This window comes from Bradysia coprophila, assembly GCF_014529535.1.
Source record: "Bradysia coprophila strain Holo2 chromosome X unlocalized genomic scaffold, BU_Bcop_v1 contig_128, whole genome shotgun sequence".
In the NCBI taxonomy this organism is placed as follows: domain Eukaryota; kingdom Metazoa; phylum Arthropoda; class Insecta; order Diptera; family Sciaridae; genus Bradysia; species Bradysia coprophila.
Genome location: NW_023503295.1, coordinates 2,976,283 through 3,001,276, shown reverse-complemented (window position 1 = coordinate 3,001,276; position 24,994 = coordinate 2,976,283). Strand labels below are relative to the sequence as shown.

General features: G+C 38.3%; 2 protein-coding genes across 4 annotated transcripts; one reads left to right on the top strand and one right to left on the bottom strand.

The window, feature by feature from the left end:
• The first annotated feature begins 11,209 nt into the window (after nucleotides 1–11,209).
• LOC119067728 (mucin-5AC-like) lies at nucleotides 11,210–12,734 on the top strand. Of its 2 annotated transcripts, XM_037170842.1 has the most exons (3): nucleotides 11,210–11,406; nucleotides 11,475–12,253; nucleotides 12,293–12,734. In XM_037170842.1, coding segments are annotated over exons 1-3 (1,041 nt in total). In that variant the 5' UTR covers nucleotides 11,210–11,404; the 3' UTR covers nucleotides 12,553–12,734. The 2 variants fall into 2 exon arrangements, with proteins under 2 accessions (XP_037026737.1, XP_037026736.1); XM_037170841.1 differs by having other exon boundaries at nucleotides 11,211–11,406; nucleotides 11,475–12,734.
• Nucleotides 12,735–15,615: 2,881 nt separating this feature from the next.
• On the bottom strand, nucleotides 15,616–24,017 carry LOC119067833 (RNA exonuclease 4). Of its 2 annotated transcripts, none has more exons than XM_037171008.1 (5): nucleotides 23,045–24,017; nucleotides 22,829–22,974; nucleotides 16,164–16,333; nucleotides 15,874–16,095; nucleotides 15,616–15,702 (listed from the first exon to the last, which is right to left on the bottom strand). In XM_037171008.1, exons 1-4 carry the CDS (start codon nucleotides 23,439–23,441, stop codon nucleotides 15,888–15,890), a joined length of 921 nt encoding a protein of 306 aa, XP_037026903.1. In that variant the 5' UTR covers nucleotides 23,442–24,017; the 3' UTR covers nucleotides 15,616–15,702; nucleotides 15,874–15,887. The 2 variants fall into 2 exon arrangements, with proteins under 2 accessions (XP_037026903.1, XP_037026902.1); XM_037171007.1 differs by having other exon boundaries at nucleotides 15,616–15,707; nucleotides 15,879–16,095.
• Nucleotides 24,018–24,994: the final 977 nt, after the last annotated feature.

Here is a 24,994-nt window from a genome sequence, read left to right as displayed (position 1 = left end):
TTTTCTCGAAGAGATTTTTGTTGGGATTTACAAAAACAATAAAAAAGGAACGTTGCGTTGTCGACAATACTTTTTGCTTTAATATCGTAAATTAATGACGCGTTCTAAAAACCGAATGAGAAATAAGCTCCAACTATAATTGGAATACAACTGTGCCTGACGAACTAACATGATCATTTTCTTTTTTTTTTCTTTTACAATCAACTATAAAATGTATACACAACACACACTATATAGAAATACGATTTTCCTTTTATAAGCTCTTCACAGAAACATAAATGAGTTGCTTCCGGCATTTTATGAGCTTACTTTTTACCTGTTGTATATTGTCGTATGACGCGACAATGTCTAATAAAACCATTAATATTCAGCTTTTCATTTTCCTTTTGATGCACATTCTCTTTATTTGATTCAGTTTACGTTAATCGGTGTATTCATATATTCTGTTGTCGTTTTATACGCATGGCCGGAAGTGCTGAGAATCAGCCTCACTATCAAAGGATAAAAATGAGTTATCAACTGACTAGGGATCACATTTGCGCTTTGAGTCAATGTCAACAGTGCCGATCTATTGCATGTTTAATTGAATATCCTTCTAAGACAAAATTTTAGACAATAATTGAAAAATCTCAGCAAATAAAGGCATAATTGCACGAAAATTCGCTTCAAACTCGCAAATTTAAGATAAAATGAGGAGAGATATGCATGAACCGAATTTTTTTTGTTTGGGAAATGTCTTTCTGTGACGGTGCATAACTCTCTTCAAATAGTTATTTGTCAACCAAAGGGAGAAAATAGGAAATTCGCTTTGCTCTGGCCGCAATTCGCTCAAAGTTGAATTTCCAATTTCTCCCCGAGGTGAACACAACGGTTTTCATTCTTGCGTTTTGCGAAAATCCGTATTTTCGTCCACTTTGAAGAAAATAAAATAAACGGCGTGTTTTGGGATTCAGCCATTTTAGGTGAGAAAATGATCATTTTCTCGCCCAATGTTAGCCATAATTATTTTCTCACCTAAAATGGCGCCTCTTAGAATGACAACAAAACCAAAGTTCCGAAAGAAGAGGTTAATACAAATCTGAGTTGATCACGAAGGCAGTGACACACAAATTACGTCAGCGGCTGCGAAGTTCTACGTAACCAACGTCTAGTGTACGTAACCAACGTGGATATATCAAATAACTCTATATTTTAGTTTACTTTACTTTAAATAACACTTTTATTGAAAATAAATATTGAATAGCCACAAAAAAAGTCCAAAAATGCTTCATATCCCACTTTTATATAGAAAATAGTCCAAATAGATCGAAATTTGGGTTCCCAGAGTATAGGAACCACGTGAAAACATCGAAAAATTCTTTATTTTAGTTGATCTCACTCTTGTCAGCAATAAATAAATGAATAGCCGCACAAAAAACCTCAAAAAAGCGAAATACAAACGATAGAAAGGGATAAAATTTCGTCGACTTTGGGTGGACTTTCGCTAAAGTCGCTCCAACCCTTTGCAGTGAAATTTATCCAAGGATATTTTTACATGTTACAGAGACTAGGCTCTCTCACCATACATACCATGTCTCGGACTTGTGTCACTGCAGCCGCTCATGTACTTCGGAAAATCACCTAGTTTTTCACCTAAAATAATTGATATCACCAACAGGTCGACATGGACCTGATGGTGTGTATACTCAAAATGTCTCGGACTTGTGTCACTGCAGTCGCTCATGTACTTCGGAAAATCAGCTAGTTTTTCATCTAAAGTCATTAATATCATCGTCAGGAGAACATGGACCTGGTGGTAAGTATACTCAAATTTTGCGTCTCTTCAAGACCTTCATACGTAGCTAAAATAGATTTTTTCCCAAAATTGTTTTTACTCGAGTAATTGCAAAAAAAAAACAATTTTGAGCTCCTTTTGGCAACAAAATAAAGTTCACCAAACGTAGTACTACGTTTTACGCGCATCAGTTCAACGAATCGAATGAGCTATAACTCAATAAAATCCGTGACACCATGTCCCAAAATGTCTGATTTTGTTCGATGTTTTGGCGATATCACTCTTAAGACACTCACGAAAGCAGCTGGCATTAAAATATGAGTCACTGTGTCAAAAGTATTAGTACGCAAAAAGAATCTCTTTTAAATTTGGTTACTGTCGTTGCGGTCAAGTCAGATATGAGCTATACTATCCATTCAGAATTTTGATTGACGCTACCTAGTGTTTCTTTAACGGTGAGGCGACATAACTACACGGTCAATATCGTCAGGAACGATATTATCGTTTTTTAGACGATAGTATCGTCTAAAAAACGATAGTATCGTTTTTTGGACGATAGTATCGTTTTTTAGACGATAGTATCGTCCAAAAAACGATAGTATCGTTTTTTAGACGATACTATCGTCTAAAAAACGATAAAATCGTCTAAAAAAATTTCATCCAGGACGATAATATCGTCTAAAATTATAAATTTTAAAATATTTTCAGGACGATATTATCGTTTAAAAAAACGATAATATCGTTTTAAACGATAATATCGTTTTTTTGGACGATACTATCGTTTTTTTGGACGATACTATCGTCTAAAAAACGATATTATCGTTCAAAAAACGATAATATCGTTTTTTTTGACGATAATATCGTACTGGATGAAAATATCCGCTGGACGATATTATCGTTATTTTCTTTTTCTGAACAAATTTATCGTTATTTTGGACGATATTATCGTCCTGGTCGATAGTTTTTGGGACGATAATATCGTTCTGGACGATAGTATCGTCCAGAACGATAATATCGTTTTTAATTTATTAATTTTTTTAAATTTGAGACGATAATATCGTCCAGGACGACAATATCGTTTTTAATTTATTTAAAATAAAAATTCTAGACGATAATATCGTCCTGGGCGATATTATCGTTCTGGATGGTTGTTGAAACACAAAATCTTGTAGATAAACACCTTTTTATAGACGGCAAATATATATTAAAAATTGGTTCATTTGGTTCCGTAAATTTAAATTTTATAATAGAAAAATTACACAGACTAATTATGAGACGATGCGAGAAAAAAAAATTAACTCCTAAGTTCCGACACCGTTCCGGCGCCCGGCTCGCATTGCGGCCCTCCGCTTCGCTCCGGGGCAATGGGCCGGATCGCTCGGCGTGTTAAAACGCTTTTTATGTACAATCAAAGTTGGTATTCATTTCGTAAAAAGATGATTTATTTAGGGACGAACTAAACGCCTTTTTTAAACACTGATGTGTAGGTGATTTCCTCTGACAATTGTTTTTCGATATTTTGGAAGAGAATTCGGTTCTTGCTGCACCTCTGAGTAAAATTAAGTCCTGGACAATATTACCACCCAAAACTAAACGATAAAAAGTCCTGGGCGATATTATCGTTTTTTTAAACGATAGTATCGTGCTGGACGATATTATCATTTATGAAAACGATAATATCGCCCAGGACGATATTATCGTTTTGGACGATATTATCGTACAGAAAACGAAAATATCCATTAGATTTTCTAGAACGGTAATATCGTCCAGAAAACGATAGTATCGTTTTCTGAACGATAATATCGTCCAGAAAACGATACTATCGTCCAGACAATATTTTAGAATTTTCCAATTTAGACGATATTATCGTCCTGGATGAAAATTTTTTGGACGATAATATCGTTTTTTTGGACGATAGTATCGTTTTTTGGACGATACTATCGTCTAAAAACGATATTATCGTTTTTTAGACGATAGTATCGTTTTTTAGATGATAGTATCGTCCAAAAAAACGATAATATCGTTCCTGACGATATTGACGGTGTCGAAATGTCCCGCCACCTCTTTAACTGCTTGGACACGCAAACTATATGGTGCCACCACAAGCAGATAATAATGAGAACTAACCATTTGTATGTCAATGATGCCAATCGACAAAATCAAAAGTGAAACTGAATTTGTTGATTCAATTGAATGTGGGAACCGGGAAGTGTAGGATGTGAAAGTAATGCATCCTACATCCCGTTGTTGGGACAGTGATCTGCGAATATAGACAAAAATAATTTATCCAATTCCTTCGAATAATTCAAACGGAACTCATGTCCACACAAAAAAAATGTACCAATTGCGCAACTTCACACAAATTACCAATTTTATAAATTACGAAATCAATATCATCAGCCAGCATCATTTATATCCCAGTTCAACATCCATTAATATAAATTACACTTTGTTGCGATTTCTATTGAATGTGAAGGAAGAGTATTTATTTCATACCTCCAGTCCCACTTATTCTTTTATATATAACAAACATTCCATACAGATAAAAGGCATTTAGCTAACTATCATGTATGCCATGTATGGGAAAATAAAATGTTCACTGCACGGCTGTATGTAACCATTTACCAATGAAAAAGTATTATTTGTTTTCTTCTATAAAACGTATAAAGATTTTCATTCATTCGCATGTATACAACAGCAATGTGTACTATCTCATAAAAGCACATCACTCGAGTTTCCACCTCCTTATTTTGCCATGCCGGATAATGTGTACTAATGCCTAAATGCTTCCGAAAACATTTGCCGATTACCAAAACATTTGTACAGAAAATGTTTTTTTTTTTGATTATCGTACGTGATGGAAGAGGTTTAAACAGTTTTGAGTACAATTTTAAAATGCAATTTTATCATATTCATACTGTTAGCATGACGTAATATACATACATAACCGATCCAGTCCGGTTGTTTTGTATTTATGAGCAATTTTTAATGAAATTTCGACAATCCAGGCTTTACAGTTCGGATTCATTCAACCGATTTTACTCATCTTCATACTTGTAACCAATAGGGCGTATCGAATTTTGAGAATTTTAAGGGTCGCGATAGCCTGTGTGCGGAAAACGTAGATCATTGAAAACTAATTCCAGGCATCTGGTTGATGGATCCGAAGGTGCCCGGGAAGAAGTCCCCCCGGACGACTTTAACTTTCAAATGGTCATAACTCGGAAAGTTAAGAGTATTTCTGAAAACAATGTTCTAGCAGGATGTAGAGCGTTATAAACTCTACAAAACTGCCAAAGAAACCGATGGTCCAAAAGGTGTGTCTGTCGAGGTTTTCTAACATCGAAAGTTCGACATTTTGGTTTTTGACTTTTATTTCCTGACAGACAAATTATTAAGTTTAGCTTTTGGCATGAGGTTGTAGAGGAGGTCGAGTACTACCAGTACACTAGGCATTGTCCCGGCATCCATCCGAAACCACTTTTTCAACATTTTTGAATGGACTTTTTAAGTGTACCCACGTCGCCCACGAAGCCATTGCAGACAATGTAACCGGTGTTGCTGAGTCGAGGTAACCTTGGCCAGTAAGTGCACATATTTAAGAATTCGGTGTAGCACATTTTGTACTACAAAATCTGAGAAAGTGAAATTTGTGAGAAAAACAACAAATAATCGTTTTAATTAGTTATTTGACCCACGAACAGTAGTAAGAAGTCGATTTCGTTGCAAATACACATTTTTAGATATTTTTACAAAAGGTTGAACTTCGTGGTATACCGTGTCAATATAATGTGCTACATCGAGATCCCAAATATTTTGTAAAAGAGTTCAGCTACTGTTATGGAATATTATGTGCACTTACTGGCCAAGGTTACCTCGACTCAGCAACACCGGTTACAGTGTCTGCACTGGCTTCGTGGGCGACGTGGGTACACTTAAAAAATTCATTCAATAATGTTGAAAAAGTGGTTTCGGATGGATCGCCGACCGGGACAGTGTACTGGTAGTACTCGACCTCCTCTACAACCTCATGCCAAAAGCTAAACTTAATAATTTATCTCTCAGGAAATAAAAGTCAAAAACGAAAATGTCGAACTTTCGATGTTAGAAAACCTCGACAGACACACCTTTTGGACCATCGGTTTTTTTGGCAGTTTTGTAGAGTTTTTAACGCTCTACATCCTGTTAGAACATTGTTTTCAGAAATACTCTCAACTTTCCGAGTTATGACCATTTGAAAGTTAAAGTCGTCCGGGGGGACTTCTTCCCGGGCACCTTCGGATCCATCAACCATATGCCTGGAATTAGTTTTCAATGATCTACGTTTTCCGCACACAGGCTATAGCGGCCCTTAAAATTCTAAAAATTCGATACGCCCTAGTAACCAATGGAAAAGTACCAAAATATTTTATCTGCCTAGAACGATAATCTCGATGGTTTCCCTCTATACTAAGGCAAAGTCGCTTATCTCGATATATCTGTTCACGGCAGATAAAATAGCGTTAGGTGCATAAAATCTACTATTACTCGTAGCATTGTCCGAAAATGAGTCGTTACAAATGCTTGACATCGGCATTCAAAGTTGGACGCAGTCTACAGTCTATATGTGATACTCAAACTTGAATTTCACAGCCAATTAATTGAAATTAGCTGGCCTCGTTTTCCAAACCATTCGACTCAAATTTTTCAGAAAAAATTTGAACCAACAGCATTTTCACTGAAAAATCAACAAAAAATTTACCAAAAAAATTCTGCGTTGCAAAGTGGCAGATTACAGTTCTCGTAGGTTTGTCCGTGAGCATCTGCCACTTTGCGACGCAGAATTTTTTTCGTAAATTTTTTGTTGATTTTTCAGTGAAAATGCTGTTGGTTCAAATTTTTTCTGAATTGATTGTCGAATGGTTTGGAAAACTAGGCCAGCCAATTTCAACTAATTGGCTGTGAAATTCAATTTTGCGTAGTTAGTTAGTTAGTTTGAGTGGGTAGAGTAAAACTCTGGCACCTAAGCCTCCAATGGGCCTGTTGTGCATACCCACAAATAGCTACCTACATTCTACATGTACGATTGAGGTAGTCCAATATGCTACGGAGAGGTAGGCTCCAGATGATGTTGTGCGGCAGTATATAGGCTCCTAGAGCTTTTGATCTGGCTGATACGTATGCCGGGCAAGTGCATAGGAAGTGTTCTGCCGATTCAATGTCCCCACAGTTAGGACAGCGGGGGTCATTGGTGATGCCCATTGTGTGAAGGTGTTTGTTGAGGTAGCAGTGGCCAGTTAGACTGGCGGTAAGTCTTCTAATGTTCCTTCTACTTAGCGATAGTAGGAATTTTGAATTTTTGGGAGAGATTTTGATACATTTTTTTGAGTGGCTGGCGAAGTTGATGGATGACCAGTATTTAGTGAACGTTTTCTTTTTCCATTTGTCAATTAAACCAATGAAAAATGATTGTGGGGCTTTTATGATTGGTTCTGGGCTTATGAGTGGTTTATTGACTCCTGCCTTCGCGAGGCTGTCCGCTATGTCGTTACCTTCTATGTTACTATGTCCTGGTACCCAGGTCAGAGTTACATTATTGTTAGATGCCAGTTTTTGGGTGAGTCTTCTGCAGTTAAGGACAGACGATGAGTACACTTTGTAAGCTCCAATTGATTTTAAGGAACTCCGACTGTCGGAACATATTAATATCCGTTTGTCTGACACGTTCTGGCCTATCAGTTCTTTGCAGCATTGGGTAATACCGAAAGTTTCTGCTTGGAAAATGGATCCGAAGGAACCAAGATGGAATGATTTTTCTATCTGAAGTTGTGGGCAGTAGATTCCAGCGCCCGCTAGGTTGTTATATCTCGATCCGTCAGAGTACCAGGTGATATTTATGTTGTTGTCAATGACCTCGTTGTTGGTCCAGTTTTCACGGGATGGAACCATTATTTTGAACTTGTTTTCAAAGCAATGTACTGGAGTGATAGCATCGTGTGGAAGTTCAAAGTGTGGCGATTCTGATTTCATTCTGTTCCATAGGTTGGCATGACCATAGGTGGCGTTACGGAGCAGTGATGATTGCTGTAATCTGAGGCAGGTGGATCTAGCGACGGCTTCTATATGGATATGTAGAGGTTCTATATTTAGCAGCGCTTCTAGTGCTGCAGTAGGTGTCGTTTTCACGGCTCCTGTAATACTTATAAGCGCTAATCTTTGGATTTTTGCAAGCTGTCTTTGTGCAGTTTCAACGTGGCAGCGGGGCCACCATATGAACGCCGCGTACGACAGCATCGGTCTTACTATGGCTGTGTAGATCCACATTAGGTTTTAGGGCTTAAACCCCAGTTTTTTCCGCATGCATTGCGGCACATCCATAGTGTGGCTAGTGCCTTACTTGTTCTGAAGTTTATGTGGAGAATCCAATTTAATTTTGGGTCTAGAATTATTCCTAGTATTTTAACGTAGGGTGAGAGATTGATTACTTTCCCACAGATGGTTGGAGCTTTAAATCCAACTATTTTGGTTTTCCTTGTGAATAGAATGAGTTGGGTTTTGTCTGCATTAATTTCTTGATGATGCTGTGCGCACCATATTTCAATTATGCGAAACGCTGATTGCATTAATTCACAGAGCGTACTGACACAAAAGCCAATTAGTATAATTGTGAGGTCGTCCGCGAAGCTGATTGAGAAATATTTTGATTCATTTACAAGTTTTAACAGGCTGTCTTTTACCATAATGTATAACAGTGGAGGTAGAACGCCACCTTGGGGGCAGCCTTTATGAGTAATAACAGTGAAACTAGTAGAGCCCAGCTTCGCTGAGACGATTCTACTGTTTAGCATAGCGTAGATCCAGCTGGTGGTTGTGTTATCTACACTATGCTCTATGCATGAGTTTGTTATGGAGCAAAATGTCATGTTACTGAAGGCGTTCGATAAATCAACGAGACCTCCCAGTGCAAATTGCTTTTGTTCCAGAGCTTTTTCGACTTGATTAACTATATGGTGTAATGCACTCTCTGCTGATTTACGTGGTTGATATGCGTGTTGGTTGGGGTGTATGGGAAATTGCTGTAAGGCTCCATCCCTCAGATATCTATCAACCAGTTTTTCAAGAGTTTTTAACATAAAGGATGTTAAGCTAATTGGTCTAAAAGATTTTGCTAATGTGTAGATACGTTGACCGAGCTTTGGGATAAATACTACTCTAACTCCTCTCCAGGACTGGGGAATGTGAATGAAGCTAATGCTTGCAATAAACATTTCGTAGATTAAGTCTATGGTAAGATGGAGGCTTTTTTGAAGCATCAATGGTATAATGTTGTCGATTCCAGGTGACTTGAGGGGGACGAACGATTCAATCGCCCACTTTATTCTATCTTTAGATACAATTTTTCTAGCGATTTCTACATCACCTGCAGTAAGGATGTGGTCGGGCTTGTTGGTGGATGGATTCGGGGAGAATGAGGGAGAACAACCAGGGAAGTGGTAGTCAAGCAAGTGTTTGAGAGTAGAGGCGCTATCTTCCGTATATTCCCCAGATGGGAGTTTCAGTGTGCCTATAGCACAGTGTGGGTCTTTCACCAGTGATTTGACGAGATGGGCGGACGCCGATGAGGAACTAATTGAGGAATAAGCTTGTTTTAACTGAAAACGCTGGTTAGTTTTAATAGCTTTATTGTAGTTCTTTTGAGCAATGCGTCTAAGGGCTTTGTTATTTTCATAATTTGGCCGATTGGGTTTGGCTTGGTTAAAGGTTTTTCTTACTTCTTTTCTGAGTTTCTTAATTTCTGTAGTGAAAAAGCTGGCGCCTCTACTAGCTCGAATTATTTTTTCGGGACAGGCAGAGTTGAAACTGTTAGTTATTGCATCGTTCACCGAGTTTGCCACTCTGTCTAAATCTTCTTTGGAATGAATTTCCATTGCGCGTGGTAGTGCTTTGGACATTAACTCATTGAATTTATCCCAGTCAGTGCAGATAGGATTTCTGAATTTTGCGTAACAACGCTGACAGCGTCACCTCTAGCGATATTACTTGTTTTAGAAGTCATCACACATATAGACTGTAGACTGCGTCCAACTTTGCTCTGAAAGAGTTTTTGCCGGGATATCAATCGTTTTAGAAGCTAAGTCTGAAAGTGGGTTTTGACCTAGCTTGCGGTTAAAAAAATTGTTAATGAAAAAAATTGTCACGAAAAAAAATTGTCCACATAGCTACATACTGACTATATATAGGTCCATATAGCTATTAACTAACCATATAGGTATATACAAACAATATATAGATCCATATAGCTATATACTAACTATATACAGGTTCATATAGCTATATAGTAACTGTATATATGTCAATATAGCTGTATACTAACTATATATAGATCCAAATAGCTATATACGAACTATATATATGTCCATATGGCTATATACTAACTATATATAGATCCATACAGCTATATACGAACTATATATAGAATATATACAATATATAGAACCATATATCTATATACTAACTAAATATATCTATATACTACATATATATATATATATATACGTCAATCGAAGAAATCGGATTTGAATTGTTCACGATCAAGAAAAAATCGAGATTACATTAGGTACTCTCACCCATAATTTTAATTCGCTCCGGACATGATTAAGAAGGTTATTTTTGGCGCGGGGGGTCTGATTACACTGTATCGATAAGCAGTTGGAAAGCGGCTCGATTTATATGCGGTTGACAGAGCGCTGCCTTCCTGATTGAATGTTTTCCCACACCCACTTCCTGCGATAATATCTCGCAATCTACGCCTTCGATTGTATTGTTTCTTTTTACGGTCGTGGCCTTGTTTTTTTAGTATCGGAAGACGAGTGGGATTGGCAATACCTTGGTTTGTGCATGACTATGACTCTCCATGAATTTTTACGAACAGAATTTTTCGTGTGTAAAGATAAAAAATCGACTGAATAATTGATTCTTGATAAGACATTTATGAGAAAGTGATAAAGACTATCGACAGTTTCGTTTTACGATTTCTTAAATAGACAGTGCAGCCGAAAAAGCGCCTTTATGTTATTTAAACTAAAAACGTTTCGGACTTCAGCGTACTAGTCACTGAGGTGCCTAAGCCAAGGTTTCATGTGTGGAGGTTACACCGATCGCAATTATTTCACTCGGGACGTATAGACAAAAAAAGACATGGCGCCTATCGGTAACTCAACCTCTATTTTCAACTGAACTGAAATCATTCTACAATTTTGAATGAAAATTTCAGCAAAGTTCAGTGGATTTATGCGATAACTGTTCCAGTTATCGACGTAACCTCCTCATAATAGACCTTGGTCTAAACTTCGTAATTATACTGAGCCTGCTTTATTTTCCATCGCTTAAAAAATATGGGCTAGGAAAGGGTGTGTAACATCCGTATCCGACGTACTAACAGTTTGAAAGCTGTCAGGAAAAAAATGCTCGAGTCACTGACATGTCTGCATATAATCTTAGTAAATAATGTTACCCGACTTAATGACAGGATATTAGGCAATTCCTCGTCGAAACTCGGCCATAAATTCAGTTTAATTGACCGAATACACCGCAATCTACGCTTTTCGGATTATTTATTCGATTTTTTACCCGACACATTGACGACACAAAATGTGAGTTTGCCAATAGAATTGTCATTCCAATTTTAAAGTTACCGTGTCTCATCTCTCTTTCTGTAAAGGAATTCAACTGTAAAACTTCTCTGTATCTGTCTAATATGCATTGCTTCAACCGACGCCTGGATATTCAGAATCTTGCAATGTGATACAGTATTATGGCCCAGCAATTGGGAGCATGGAATTTCTGGTCCGAAATACGATAAGTTAACCTACGTATGTAGCGTAGCAGTAGAACCATCTGGAAATTGGACCAGCGTAGTTGATGTTGTTGGTAATCAACATTCTAACGGAAAGACCTATACGGATATTGAGGTCATCGATATTGTCGTCTCACCAGCGCTTGATAACATTTCCAGTATTCCATCGAATATAGGAAATTTGTTGCCAAAGCTTATTGGTGTTGGTATTTACGGTGAACTGATAACATCAATTACTGCAGACGATGTTAAACAGTTTCCAAATTTAACTTACCTCGCCATTTCTAACACTGGCATTGTTCACCTCGATGGTGATTTATTTAAATACACACCACATGTCCAGGCATTACTTGTGCCAAGCAACAAAATTGTAAGCGTTGGACAAAATTTGCTTAAAAATCTTGACAATTTGAAATTTGTAGACTTTTTGTTAAATTCGTGCTTAAGTTACTACGCATCTACGCCTCAGCAGTTGGAATGGCTGAAAGGTAACCTAACCTTGCGTTGTCCACCAATCGTAACAACAACATCACCACCACCACCGACGCCACCAACTGCACCAAAATCGTCTACTACAGCTACTACATCACCAACTACAGCCACAAGTACTACTGCAACACCAACTACAGTCACAAGTACTACAACACCAGCAACAGCCACAAGTACAACTACAACAACACCATCAACACCAACTGTACCTGTTGAAGATTGCGAAAGCAGTTGCTCACCAAACGAAGATACAAGTGAACTCAAGGATGAACTGATTCGGCAAGGTGCATTGATTCAAAATCTTTTTGAGTTGTTGTCAAATTACCGTGCGGAAATGGACGAGCTGAGGGATGAACTGATCAATCAAGGTGGATTCATTAGAGATCTCTATGGTATTATGTCCGACCACAGTCACAGAATTTTTGAGTTGGAAATGGTCGATGGGGAACAGTGAGAACGGTGATTAGTTTCTTATGTTATCGCCATTAGTTTAGGCTGAATAACTAAATTTATTGCATTTCAATACAAAAATGACAGAATGTGTACTTACCATGACGAAAGTAAAGCGTTGCTTGGACTATACGACCGTTTGGTTGTGTTTTGTAAACTTTTTAACTTAATAAATGGTGGTTCGGTGGCGCTACATAAAAGTTTCCAGTCATCATAAGCACAGTTTTAGTAATCTTTGTTCACAAAAGATGTAGTGCTATACTTTGATATCCGATTAAGTTCTTCAATCACTCGTTAGATGGCACAAACCGATAAGTGGTAATCACGGAAAAACGAACTTTTTAAATCATTGACCCAGCTGCACCTTATTCACACGAATCCAGTGAACGAAATGGTCTCAAAAGTAGGACTAAAAACAGTGATTACTCTGCAGTTGCCTCTGTGGCCTATAGTTGATTGCTGTCTTCACACATTCGAACTGAAGAGGTTATTACAACATTAAGTTTTGATAGACTCAACGAGTCATGAGAGATAATCAAACTTCGATCCGGTCTATGTCGCGAAGGGAATGAACGGCCAGGTGAACTGTATGAGTCCAATGTCGAGCCGTTTAATCGCTTTCGCTCGGGAGGAAAAACGATTCCGGTAATGAAGCACAGGCAGTCCCTAGTCGCTGTGCCCTTGGTTTCGTAGAATTTTCTTTATGGTAAACTGGCAGTGTCACGCAACAGTTGATTAAATGATGCCTTTCAGAATTGATTACAATGAATCTCTACCAATCGGTCAATGAGTAGTAGTAGTAGTATGTATGTATGTTTATTTCAATGATTCACAGAAGGCTATCGCCTTAAGCTGCGAGCGCACTTACACCGTTTAGCTCTCCGTTTACGTTTTTACAATGGAAAGTGGGAGGAGCTTCCATTGTTCACTCGTAAACGGAGTGCTAAACGGCGTAAGTGCGCTCGCAGCCTTAACACTACCTGTGATGTCGCACATAAATCACGATTTCATAACATGAACTTAACTCTAAACCTTTTCATTCGATTCTTATCTTGTCTTTATACAAACATAGAGAGAGAGAGAGAGAGAGAGGAAGAATAAAAACATCAAAAACAGCAAAAGAGAGCATAAGAGAGTCTAATCATTAATGACAAAAAAACGCTGACACTCATCAGGAAAAGATTCAGATGACATATTCCTCTTCAAATCTAGCGAAAGCGAATTCCACAAAGTGATAGCTTGAACAAAGAAAGAATCCTTCAGTATGGATCTCACAGCGCATGGCACAATCAACGACGGGTTCCGAGCACTACGCGTAAATTTCAAAAGTTCAGCTAAATAGCCAGGTTGCTTACTTATCAGAACACTCCGTAGCACCAAACACATTTTATACTTTCTAAAGTTCGGATATGAGCATCCCAACACAGCTACTTCTTGCGTCGAAATGTGATCTCTCCGCTTTAGCTTGAACGCAAATCGCACACAAGCATTCATCGCTACTTGCAGTGAATGTCTCGAACTGGCATCCATGTCGCACATGACAGAATCACAATAAGTAAAATGCGGAAGAATCAACGTTTTCACTAGCATGCGGCGCTTGTCTAACGGCAAAAACGAGCCGCAACTCCAGAGGCTTCGCAATGCACCATACACCCTTTGCAATATCTGTCTCACTTGATCTGTCCATGTCATCATGTTGTTTATCCATAGTCCCAGTACTCTTGCCTTCCGGAAGTAATGAATTCGATCACCATTTAGCAGAATTGGATTATGAGCAAGAACAGGATCATCAATTTCAATTTCAGATTCAGATATGACAATCGCCATTGACTTTCTCGCATTCAAAATCAGTTTATTTTCTTCAGCCCACTGTCGAATTCTGTTTAAGTCTTCGTTAATCTGGTCCACACCTTCCTTGAATTTAATACAGTCCTGGTGCTTGTATAGTTGAACGTCATCAGCAAACAAATGACACTGACAATGAATAAGGACGTTGGGAAGGTCATTAATGAATAGCGAGAACAGTAGGGGGCCTAGGACCGATCCTTGTGGAACACCTTTATTAGTGTACAGGAACTCCGACAAATAGTTATCAATCATCACCGCCTGACATCTACCAGACAGATAGGATTTAATCAGTTCAGCGGCACTTGCCGAAAAAAAGAATTTTTTCCTCAGCTTATCTAACAGCAGACCATGATGTACTAAGTCAAACGCACTCGAGAAGTCCAACAGCAGCAAAAACGATATGAACTTTTTTCCAACTTTTCCAAGTAGTAGTAGTAGTAGTAGTAGTAGTACATTCGTACGGATTTAAATCTTCTGTTTGTTCCATCTACTTTTCGACCCTTCATTCAACCTACATGTCCAGTACTGACGGCATTGTAATCCGTATTCGAATAGCTGTAGTACCATCCTCAAAGGATTATGAGTTTAATGAAGAAAATACCAACCGAACATTTTCATTGGACAGTGGCAATGAAAGTGTCATAGCCACAGCTTTATTTGGCGCAGTAGCAGTAAAATTCTGAATTGTTTTCTGTGGGTTGTGGAGCCGTGGTGGACGGCCAAGGATTAGGTTGAATAACCTTACGTAAAGCCAGGTTAAGACGCTTTCAATTGCAATGTAAACATTTGCTACGAATAACACCTTAACCTGGCCTTCAAGGAAAATTTAGCCTCAAGCAGATTTGGGTTGAGTTTGTTGATGCGCCATTTCGTACACAATAAAAGTTGTTGTTTACGACCTTACCACACTAAGACTTTATTTGAAACCATCCAGTAGAGCCATCTCTAAATACGGTTTAGGTTGGGTATACGTCAGAGACAACCTTTTAACGATTTAGAAAACATATTTATTGGAGACATTGCAACAAAGCTCGAAATAGTAAAATTCAATAAGAAATAGCGCACCAACCTGCAGAATCTTCCCATTGTGATGAAACCCGACGTTTGTGTAACATTCGAACTTATCATTCAACATCAAATCTGGAATTCTATGACAACTACCACCTTCCTCAACAACGAACGTGATGCAGCGCTCGTTACAGTAATACAAACACAGTCGAACCGTATTTCAAATTATATTACATGACACACAACTCTCTCATTTGTTTAGTTTTTGTTTTGTTTTTTTAAATAATCAACATAGGCACTAAGGGGCCGTTCATAAATTACGTAACGCAAAAATCAACATTTTTCAGACCCCCCCCCCCGGGTCTGTAACGCTAAAAGGGTCAAGTTTGACCCAATTTTGTTAGAACCGTAACGCTTGCCTCATACCCCCCCCTCCCCCCTCTAGCGTTACGTAATTTATGAACGGCCCCTAAGACTAAATCACTAGCTCCGTTGCTTCAGGTTCCGTTCCCAGTCTTGACTAATTTTATTATAAATTCTCATTGTAGCGCGCGCATCCTCAACCGAACAATGCTCACCATCTTGGATGTTAATGCCGAGAACAACACGAGCTAACGCTTTCAGGCTAGGTGTCGAACCGCCACTGACTCGTTTCGCCAGCGGAGCATATTTTGATGTGTCTCGCGTATCTCTGAGAAACCGAAAAACTATTAGAAATTTGATTAAATTGGAGACCAGCAAATGCTGATTCAGTCCTACCTATACGGATGTTTTAGATGTAACACTTTCAGATCGTTGCTGACTGAGTGGCCCACAAGTATACGGCCTTTAAGTAAATTTATAACTTCACGTTGAACGGCACCGAACGGCTCACCGTTATCAATATCTTTGGCTCTGATTCCACTGATGTGTGTTCGATAATCGACAACCTGTGAATGCAGAAACGATCCGTTACTTTTGACCATACTTGCCAAGTACGTGTAGAACAAAGCATAAAACAAAGCTCGGAAAATACATAAGACAAGGGCAACGTTTCCCGTCCACGATGAAATTAGCCGAATGATATAAACGAACTGCAGGAAAAAATCGTTTAATTTCGGCAGGATGTCAAATTGGACGAAAATCGGAATTTTCTCACGGAATGCTTCACTGACAAAGTGAAAGTTCTCAAAATTGAATTAAAGGTTTGGTATGATGCATGCAAAAAACGAGCCGTCAGAACAGTCGGAGCGTTTGCTGCGACTGAGCCCCGTACAAACCCGTATATCTATTGCGTACGTGACCCTAGTGCGTCTGTCACCCTACTTTGACCGTAAGCCTATGCGCCGGTTAAAGTAGTTAAAGTAAAATTATTATGTAATGTGTACATCTTAGAAATTGCGCATAGCGAGTCCGAGGATCCAAATTTTTTTTTTCAACTACATTCTATTCGGCCTTTGATTACCTTCCAAATGAAACAAAAAATACGAAAAACGGATGAAATTTGCTCGAGTTATATGTAAAATACACATAGGGCCCTAGTAACGGCCTTAGTCCGAGGACCCAAATTTAATTTTTTTTTTCAACAACATTCTATTCGGTGTTCGATTATCTTTCAAATGAAACAAAAATTACGAAAAACGGATGAAATTTACTCGAGTTATATGTAAAATACACATAGGGCCCTAGTAACGGCCTTAGTCCGAGGACCCAAATTTAATTTTTTTTTCAACAACATTCTATTCGGTGTTCGATTATCTTTCAAATGAAACAAAAATTACGAAAAACGGATGAAATTTGCTCGAGTTATATGTAAAATACACATAGGGCCCTAGTAACGGCCTTAGTCCGAGGACCCAAATTTAATTTTTTTTTCAACAACATTCTATTCGGCCTTTGATTACCTTCCAAATGAAACAAAAAATACGAAAAACGGATGAAATTTGCTCGAGTTATATGTAAAATACACATAGGGCCCTAGTAACGGCCTTAGTCCGAGGACCCAAATTTAATTTTTTTTTCAACAACATTCTATTCGGTGTTCGATTATCTTTCAAATGAAACAAAAATTACGAAAAACGGATGAAATTTACTCGAGTTATATGTAAAATACACATAGGGCCCTAGTAACGGCCTTAGTCCGAGGACCCAAATTTAATTTTTTTTTTCAACAACATTCTATTCGGTGTTCGATTATCTTTCAAATGAAACAAAAATTACGAAAAACGGATGAAATTTGCTCGAGTTATATGTAAAATACACATAGGGCCCTAGTAACGGCCTTAGTCCGAGGACCCAAATTTAATTTTTTTTTCAACAACATTCTATTCGGTGTTCGATTATCTTTCAAATGAAACAAAAATTACGAAAAACGGATGAAATTTACTCGAGTTATATGTAAAATACACATAGGGCCCTAGTAACGGCCTTAGTCCGAGGACCCAAATTTAATTTTTTTCAACAACATTCTATTCGGCCTTTGATTACCTTCCAAATGAAACAAAAAATACGAAAAACGGATGAAATTTGCTCGAGTTATATGTAAAATACACATAGGGCCCTAGTAACGGCCTTAGTCCGAGGACCCAAATTTAATTTTTTTTTCAACAACATTCTATTCGGTGTTCGATTATCTTTCAAATGAAACAAAAATTACGAAAAACGGATGAAATTTGCTCGAGTTATATGTAAAATACACATAGGGCCCTAGTAACGGCCTTAGTCCGAGGACCCAAATTTAATTTTTTTTTCAACAACATTCTATTCGGTGTTCGATTATCTTTCAAATGAAACAAAAATTACGAAAAACGGATGAAATTTACTCGAGTTATATGTAAAATACACATAGGGCCCTAGTAGCGGCCTTAGTCCGAGGACCCAAATTTAATTTTTTTCAACAACATTCTATTCGGCCTTTGATTACCTTCCAAATGAAACAAAAAATACGAAAAACGGATGAAATTTGCTCGAGTTATATGTAAAATACACATAGGGCCCTAGTAACGGCCTTAGTCCGAGGACCCAAATTTAATTTTTTTTTCAACAACATTCTATTCGGTGTTCGATTATCTTTCAAATGAAACAAAAATTACGTAAAACGGATGAAATTTGCTCGAGTTATATGTAAAATACACATAGGGCCCTAGTAACGGCCTTAGTCCGAGGACCCAAATTTAATTTTTTTTTTCAACAACATTCTATTCGGTGTTCGATTATCTTTCAAATGAAACAAAAATTACGAAAAACGGATGAAATTTGCTCGAGTTATATGTAAAATACACATAGGGCCCTAGTAACGGCCTTAGTCCGAGGACCCAAATTTAATTTTTTTTTCAACCACATTCTATTCGGTGTTCGATTATCTTTCAAATGAAACAAAAATTACGAAAAACGGATGAAATTTGCTCGAGTTATATGTAAAATACACATAGGGCCCTAGTAACGGCCTTAGTCCGAGGACCCAAATTTAATTTTTTTTTCAACAACATTCTATTCGGTGTTCGATTATCTTTCAAATGAAACAAAAATTACGAAAAACGGATGAAATTTGCTCGAGTTATATGTAAAATACACATAGGGCCCTAGTAACGGCCTTAGTCCGAGGACCCAAATTTAATTTTTTTTTCAACAACATTCTATTCGGTGTTCGATTATCTTTCAAATGAAACAAAAATTACGAAAAACGGATGAAATTTGCTCGAGTTATATGTAAAATACACATAGGGCCCTAGTAACGGCCTTAGTCCGAGGACCCAAATTTAATTTTTTTTTTCAACAACATTCTATTCGGTGTTCGATTATCTTTCAAATGAAACAAAAATTACGAAAAACGGATGAAATTTGCTCGAGTTATATGTAAAATACACATAGGGCCCTAGTAACGGCCTTAGTCCGAGGACCCAAATTTAATTTTTTTTTTCAACAACATTCTATTCGGTGTTCGATTATCTTTCAAATGAAACAAAAATTACGAAAAACGGATGAAATTTACTCGAGTTGTATGTAAAATACGCATAGGGCCCTAGTAGCGGCCTTAGTCCGAGGACCCAAATTTAATTTTTTTTCCAACAACATTATTTTCGGCCTTTGATTACCTTCCAAATAACACAAAATTACGAAAAACGGATGAAAGTTACTCGAGTTGTATGTAAAATACGCATAGGGCCCTAGTAGTGGCCTTAGTCCAAGGACCCAAATTTAATTTTTTTTCAACAACATTCTATTCGGCGTTCGATTACCTTCCAAATGACACAAAAATTACGAAAAACGAATGAAATTTACTCGAGTTGTATGTAAAATACACATCGGGCCCTAGTAGCATTTCACTTCTAAGGCCCTAACTCACGGTCCACTCACCCGATTTTAAAAAACTTTTTGTTCCTGGATTGGTATTGACAATACCTATCATTTGCCGTGTCATTTACATTTCCATCGTTTATTTTGCCATAAATATCACCAAAAGACCTTAAATGACTTAGGTGGCCCTAACTCACGATGGGCCGACCCGAATATGCCCATCTTCGAACTTAGCCTCACTATTTTGACTATCTTTCAGGGAAATTTTTTTTTTTTGAAATCGGATTTGATTTACTCAAGATATCGACGTGACAGACAGACGGACAGACGGCCCAAATTTTTATTGCTGATTCGTCATCTATGAACATAGGCAAACACTTTGCCCTTACCGTCTGCTTCGAATTCCATCAATTACACACGGCATCGTAATCCTATAGGCCCCTTCGTACTTCGTACGGGGCTAAAAACAAAGAATTTTATCCAGCTAACGAACCCCAGCCATCTCTAATGGGTGATCTGAGTAGTTGCTTCCAACAAGTTATCGCTTACCCAATGTCAAATTTTTACAGAACAAAGAAAGTAAGGCCAACATCCTCATCTTACCTGTGTTGTCTCATCAGAAATGTCCACAGTTTTCATGTAATTTTGACCAACAAAATTTGGTCGATTACTCGATTGTTGCAATACAGTCATGGGACGCTGATCAAAGTATAAAATTGAAAGCAGAAAAATTCCACTGTAACTGTACAATGAAACCGAAGCGACCGAAACCCCGCTGAAGTAGATAGAAAAAAAACGGATTCAGACAACACTGCAGTCAAGTCTCGATTGTAGCCTAGCCACCTTTTGCTATTACTTCAGAATTTGGGGTAAAAAGCTGAGGTAGTGGCAAACGTAGTTGTAAACGTTTTGCCACTACTTTTGCAACTTTAGCTGAAGTACAGTGATTAAAAGTAGTTGCAAAAGTAGCTGCGAAGCTTTGAGAACTGGCCTTTGTAAGTACTTCAGTAAAAGTAGTGGCAAAAGGCAAAACAATCTATCAACCACTACGTTTGTCACTACTTCTTCACTAGCTTTCTAGCCCAAATCCCGTAGTGGCAAGAAAACGTATCTAGCCTTGACTGCAGTGTTGTTAGATCCCGCAATTACTTTTCGGCTGCGACTGAAATGTGGATAACAGATGTTCAGTGGTTCTAGACATGCGAGGGCGATGCTTAACCAATTTTTCGGGATGATTCTCTATATGTAGCTCCGTCATCGAGTGACAAAATATTAAATTTTCAGAAGTGTTTTACCGTTTGTTCGTTAAAAAATTTCTAGCGCAGATTCATAGACTTGTAAGAGTGGTATCGCCAATTCTTCGGGTGATTTTTTTACTTTGGGAACAAACGGTCTCCGATTTTAATGAATGATAGCTCGTTGGACTCGTCTTTCAATTCTAGGAAACACTTATCTTTCATCGACATGTCAGAGGGTACCGAAAACAGTTTTTCGACAATAACTCAAGAAAAAATTATTTTAAATTGTTGTAATGTTGTACGATTGTCGGCCTTGGAAACACCTAAGGTAGAGTATACGCACTGGCTGGTGCTAGCAGATCCACGAGAGTTACGACTAAAAATATAGTGAATGTTCGGAGAGTCCGCATTCCCTGCAGCTTCGATGTTTCGCGGAACTAAGTATGGGGTGTTGTAGCTGGCCTCACCCACTATCGTCCCACATATAAATGAACCCAGTACTTTTGTGCTGCAAGCTTACAGAAGTCTTAGAAAAAAAGTGGGTGCAAAAATGCAAATTTTTCCTTCTTTCTGAGGGCCCAACTGCCAGAACAGCGTCTGGAACGGTTCTACGTGAGTAATTTTGTATCGTCTACTATTCCTTTAACGTATACGCTTCGCTTTAACTCGAATATAGGTCGTTGGCGTATAGCAAATGACCTCAGGAGTCCGGACCAGTAATTAGTTTTTCAATTGGACCAATATTTGCTACGTGATAGGAGTGTGGAAAAACGATACGATCAAGTGGGAGCAAACGGTTTCCCAATCTTCTGTCACGTAGCAAATATTGGTCCAATTGAAAAACTAATTACTGGTCCGGACTCCTGAGGTCATTTGCTATACGCTAACACTTTATTTGACTAAAATCCTGTAGACGATAAAAAATGATTGCCGTAGTACCGTTCCAGCAGTTGGGCCATCAGAAAAAAGGAAAAAATCTGCATTCTGGCACCAACTTTTTTTCCAGGACTTCTGTAGGCTTGCAGCTCAAAAGTACTGGGTTCATTTATATGTGCAACGATAGTGGGTGAGGCCAGCTTCAACACCCCATACTCAGTTCCGTGGAACATCGAAGCTGCAGAGAAGGCGGACTCTCCGAACATTCACTACATTTTTAGTCGTAACTCTCGTGGATCTACTCGCACCAAGTGGTGCGTATACTCTACCTGTAGGTCTTTCCAGGGCCGACATTCGTACAACATTAAAACAATTTAAAATAATTTTTTCTTGAGTTATTGCCGAAAAACTGTTTTCGGTACCATCTGACATGTCTTCACTTTTGAACGCTTTTCACAGAAAACTATTTTTTTTAAAGAAAAAGTGAAAGATACGTGTTTCTTAGAATTGAAAGACGAATCCAACGAGCTATCACTCATTAAAATCGGAGACCGCTTGTTCCCCAATCACCTGAAGATTTGGCGATATCACTCGTAAGTGGAAGAATGATACATTCAACATTGGTAATTGATTGGAAATGATGAAATTCTGCCTCTTCGTCGTAACATAACCGAGAGCTGGCTCCAACGAGATAAAGCCTACAATTTCGTACGGTGCGACATCCGTTGAGGATACGTTTACAAACTGTTTGTCGTCGTGTGGCAAGAGCATACATGTCCTAATGATGCCGCTGATGGTAACGTAGTCAGGTACAACTGGGAGAGGCTACTTTTTTCGACTCCGCAATTGTCTGTGCATTTTTCAGCAAAGGGCGAATTTCAAAACCATTCGAAACGGGTATCACAATTTCGAAAGTATGCAATTTTCACGGAGACATGCCCACGGGAAATTTTCACAGACCGGTACATGACAAGAGATCTGCTTCGTGCTACATTGATGAGATTGATTTAAGACCATTTTCATCTGGATACTCACACTTTCGCTAGGTTTAACATATTTGTCCATGATAATCTCGCCTTGCTGATTTACAATCGATATTCTAGCTAGCATGTGATCTTTTCCTTGGAATCCAATTCCCACCATTTCACAATCCATTGCGATGTGTTTGGTAAGTTTCAACCCTGTGTTTCAAAAGAGAAGCGCAATTCGTTTAGTGACACAAACATCGAATGGTAGCGCAAAACCGTTTACCTTCTTTGTTTTTCTGTTGCCGTTTACCACCTTTACCGTCAATGTCACCGTTCTGCTTCACTGTTGCTTTTGGAGCGGCCATCGGTTGTACATTCGCCCAATTCGCATTGATTAGACCGCGAACCAGTAGTGGACGGTTATTGCTATTTGTACTTGTTCCGTTGATCAATTGATTCCTTTGTCGATTTTCCATTTTCTTCTTCGATTTCTGTACGCTCATGATAACCATAAACAAATTGTCGGACAGCAATTCAAACAGACTATCTTTCATGTGCTGCGCCAGTGTCCACAAAACATTCGGATAAGCAAATGCAAACAGATTGATGGACAGTACATTAACTAAGATAATTATGACAACGAATACGACACTCTTGTATTCATCGTCCGAACTATCCATTTAATTCCCAATTTCGAGACACTTTTCGTTCACACGTAAATTAACTACAAATTCGATTTCGACACTACACTGGTTGTTTAGTGTTTTGAATTGTATACGTAACCTCAATCGTTGTTTCGGTTTAATGTTGAATCGTAGTTGGTCCGCGTTTTATTGATGAGCAGCGAAAATTTGCGCTCCAGCTGCCTTATGTTTTGGTTTAAATAATCTCCTGGTATCACTTCTGTTGTTGGTACATTTGGAATTATTTAAATTATTCGCAGAGGCCTCAATCGAGGAAAAAATGAAATGAAGTTTTGTGCATTTTTATGTCAAATGCACTGACAACAGCCACACGTTTGAAACGAATTAGAATCCCGCTACGAATTGTCAAATACCGGAATTCGTCTACTTAACAAATTTTTGTTTTTTTTCTTTCAAAACTCACATTTTCTTTCTAAATTAACTTCTGACACTGAAGCGAACAGGAGTGAATTACAACAATGCAAAATGATTTTGTGTTTCTTTTTGTTGATCTTTTGTCGCCCACCAAAATAAGTACGTTATATACGTATAATAACCGCAAATATTGACATTCAGTCATTCACACAATTTACTGTATGTGGCGCTACTAGTAATTTTCCGCCAATAGTGCTCCGTTTGAATTCGTTTTTAGCGGCAACAAAACCTACAACGAGGGATTCTTCTAAAAAACAGAAGACCGAAATCGGACGCATTTTCTATTGGAATTTTTTGCATGTGCCCAGTAAGGTATTCGACCCCAGAAGCCAAAACCACTTTCAAAAAAATTCTTCGAAGCTTTTGTGGCTGGTATGAGGTCATCAAAAAAACCGAAAACCAGCACTTTTCTTACAAACAAGGCATCAGAACAGTCGCAGCGTTTGCTGCGACTTAGCCCCGTACGACCCGTAATCCTGTTTCGTCCGTAACCGTAATACGTCCGTAGCCGTAATACGCCCGGAACCCTAATACGTCTACAACCCTCTAATGCGTCTACAACCCTCTAATGCGTCTGTTACCAAAATGCAAGTCAAGTTGGGCATGGTCAAATTTACTGAAAGTGTGCATTTTTAAAATTGCGCATAGCGCAATTACGAAAGCCCGTACGAAGTACCTCTCAAATAAAACCAACAATTTACGACATTATTTTAGAAAGCCAAATTTTTTTGCCAACTTTCCATTGGGTATTCAATTACCTCTCAAATAAAACAAAAACTAGCAAAATCGGATGAGATTTACTCGATTTATGTGCAAAAAACACTTAGGGCCGAGTAGCGGCCTTAGTCCAAGAGCCCTAATTTGAAACTTTTTTCGTCATCATTCTATTCGGCATTCAATTATCTCTCAAATGAAACAAGATCTAGCAAAATCGGATGAGATTTACTCGATTTATGTGCAAAAAACACTTAGAGCCGAGTAACGACCTTTGAGCCCTCCCAACAAGCCCACGTTGCATCTTACCCAAAAACAATGTTCAGCAACTTTGTTCTACTCGTCAATACCTTTCATTTGATATGTCACAAGTAGCTATTGCGTGCGTATTTCAGTAGATA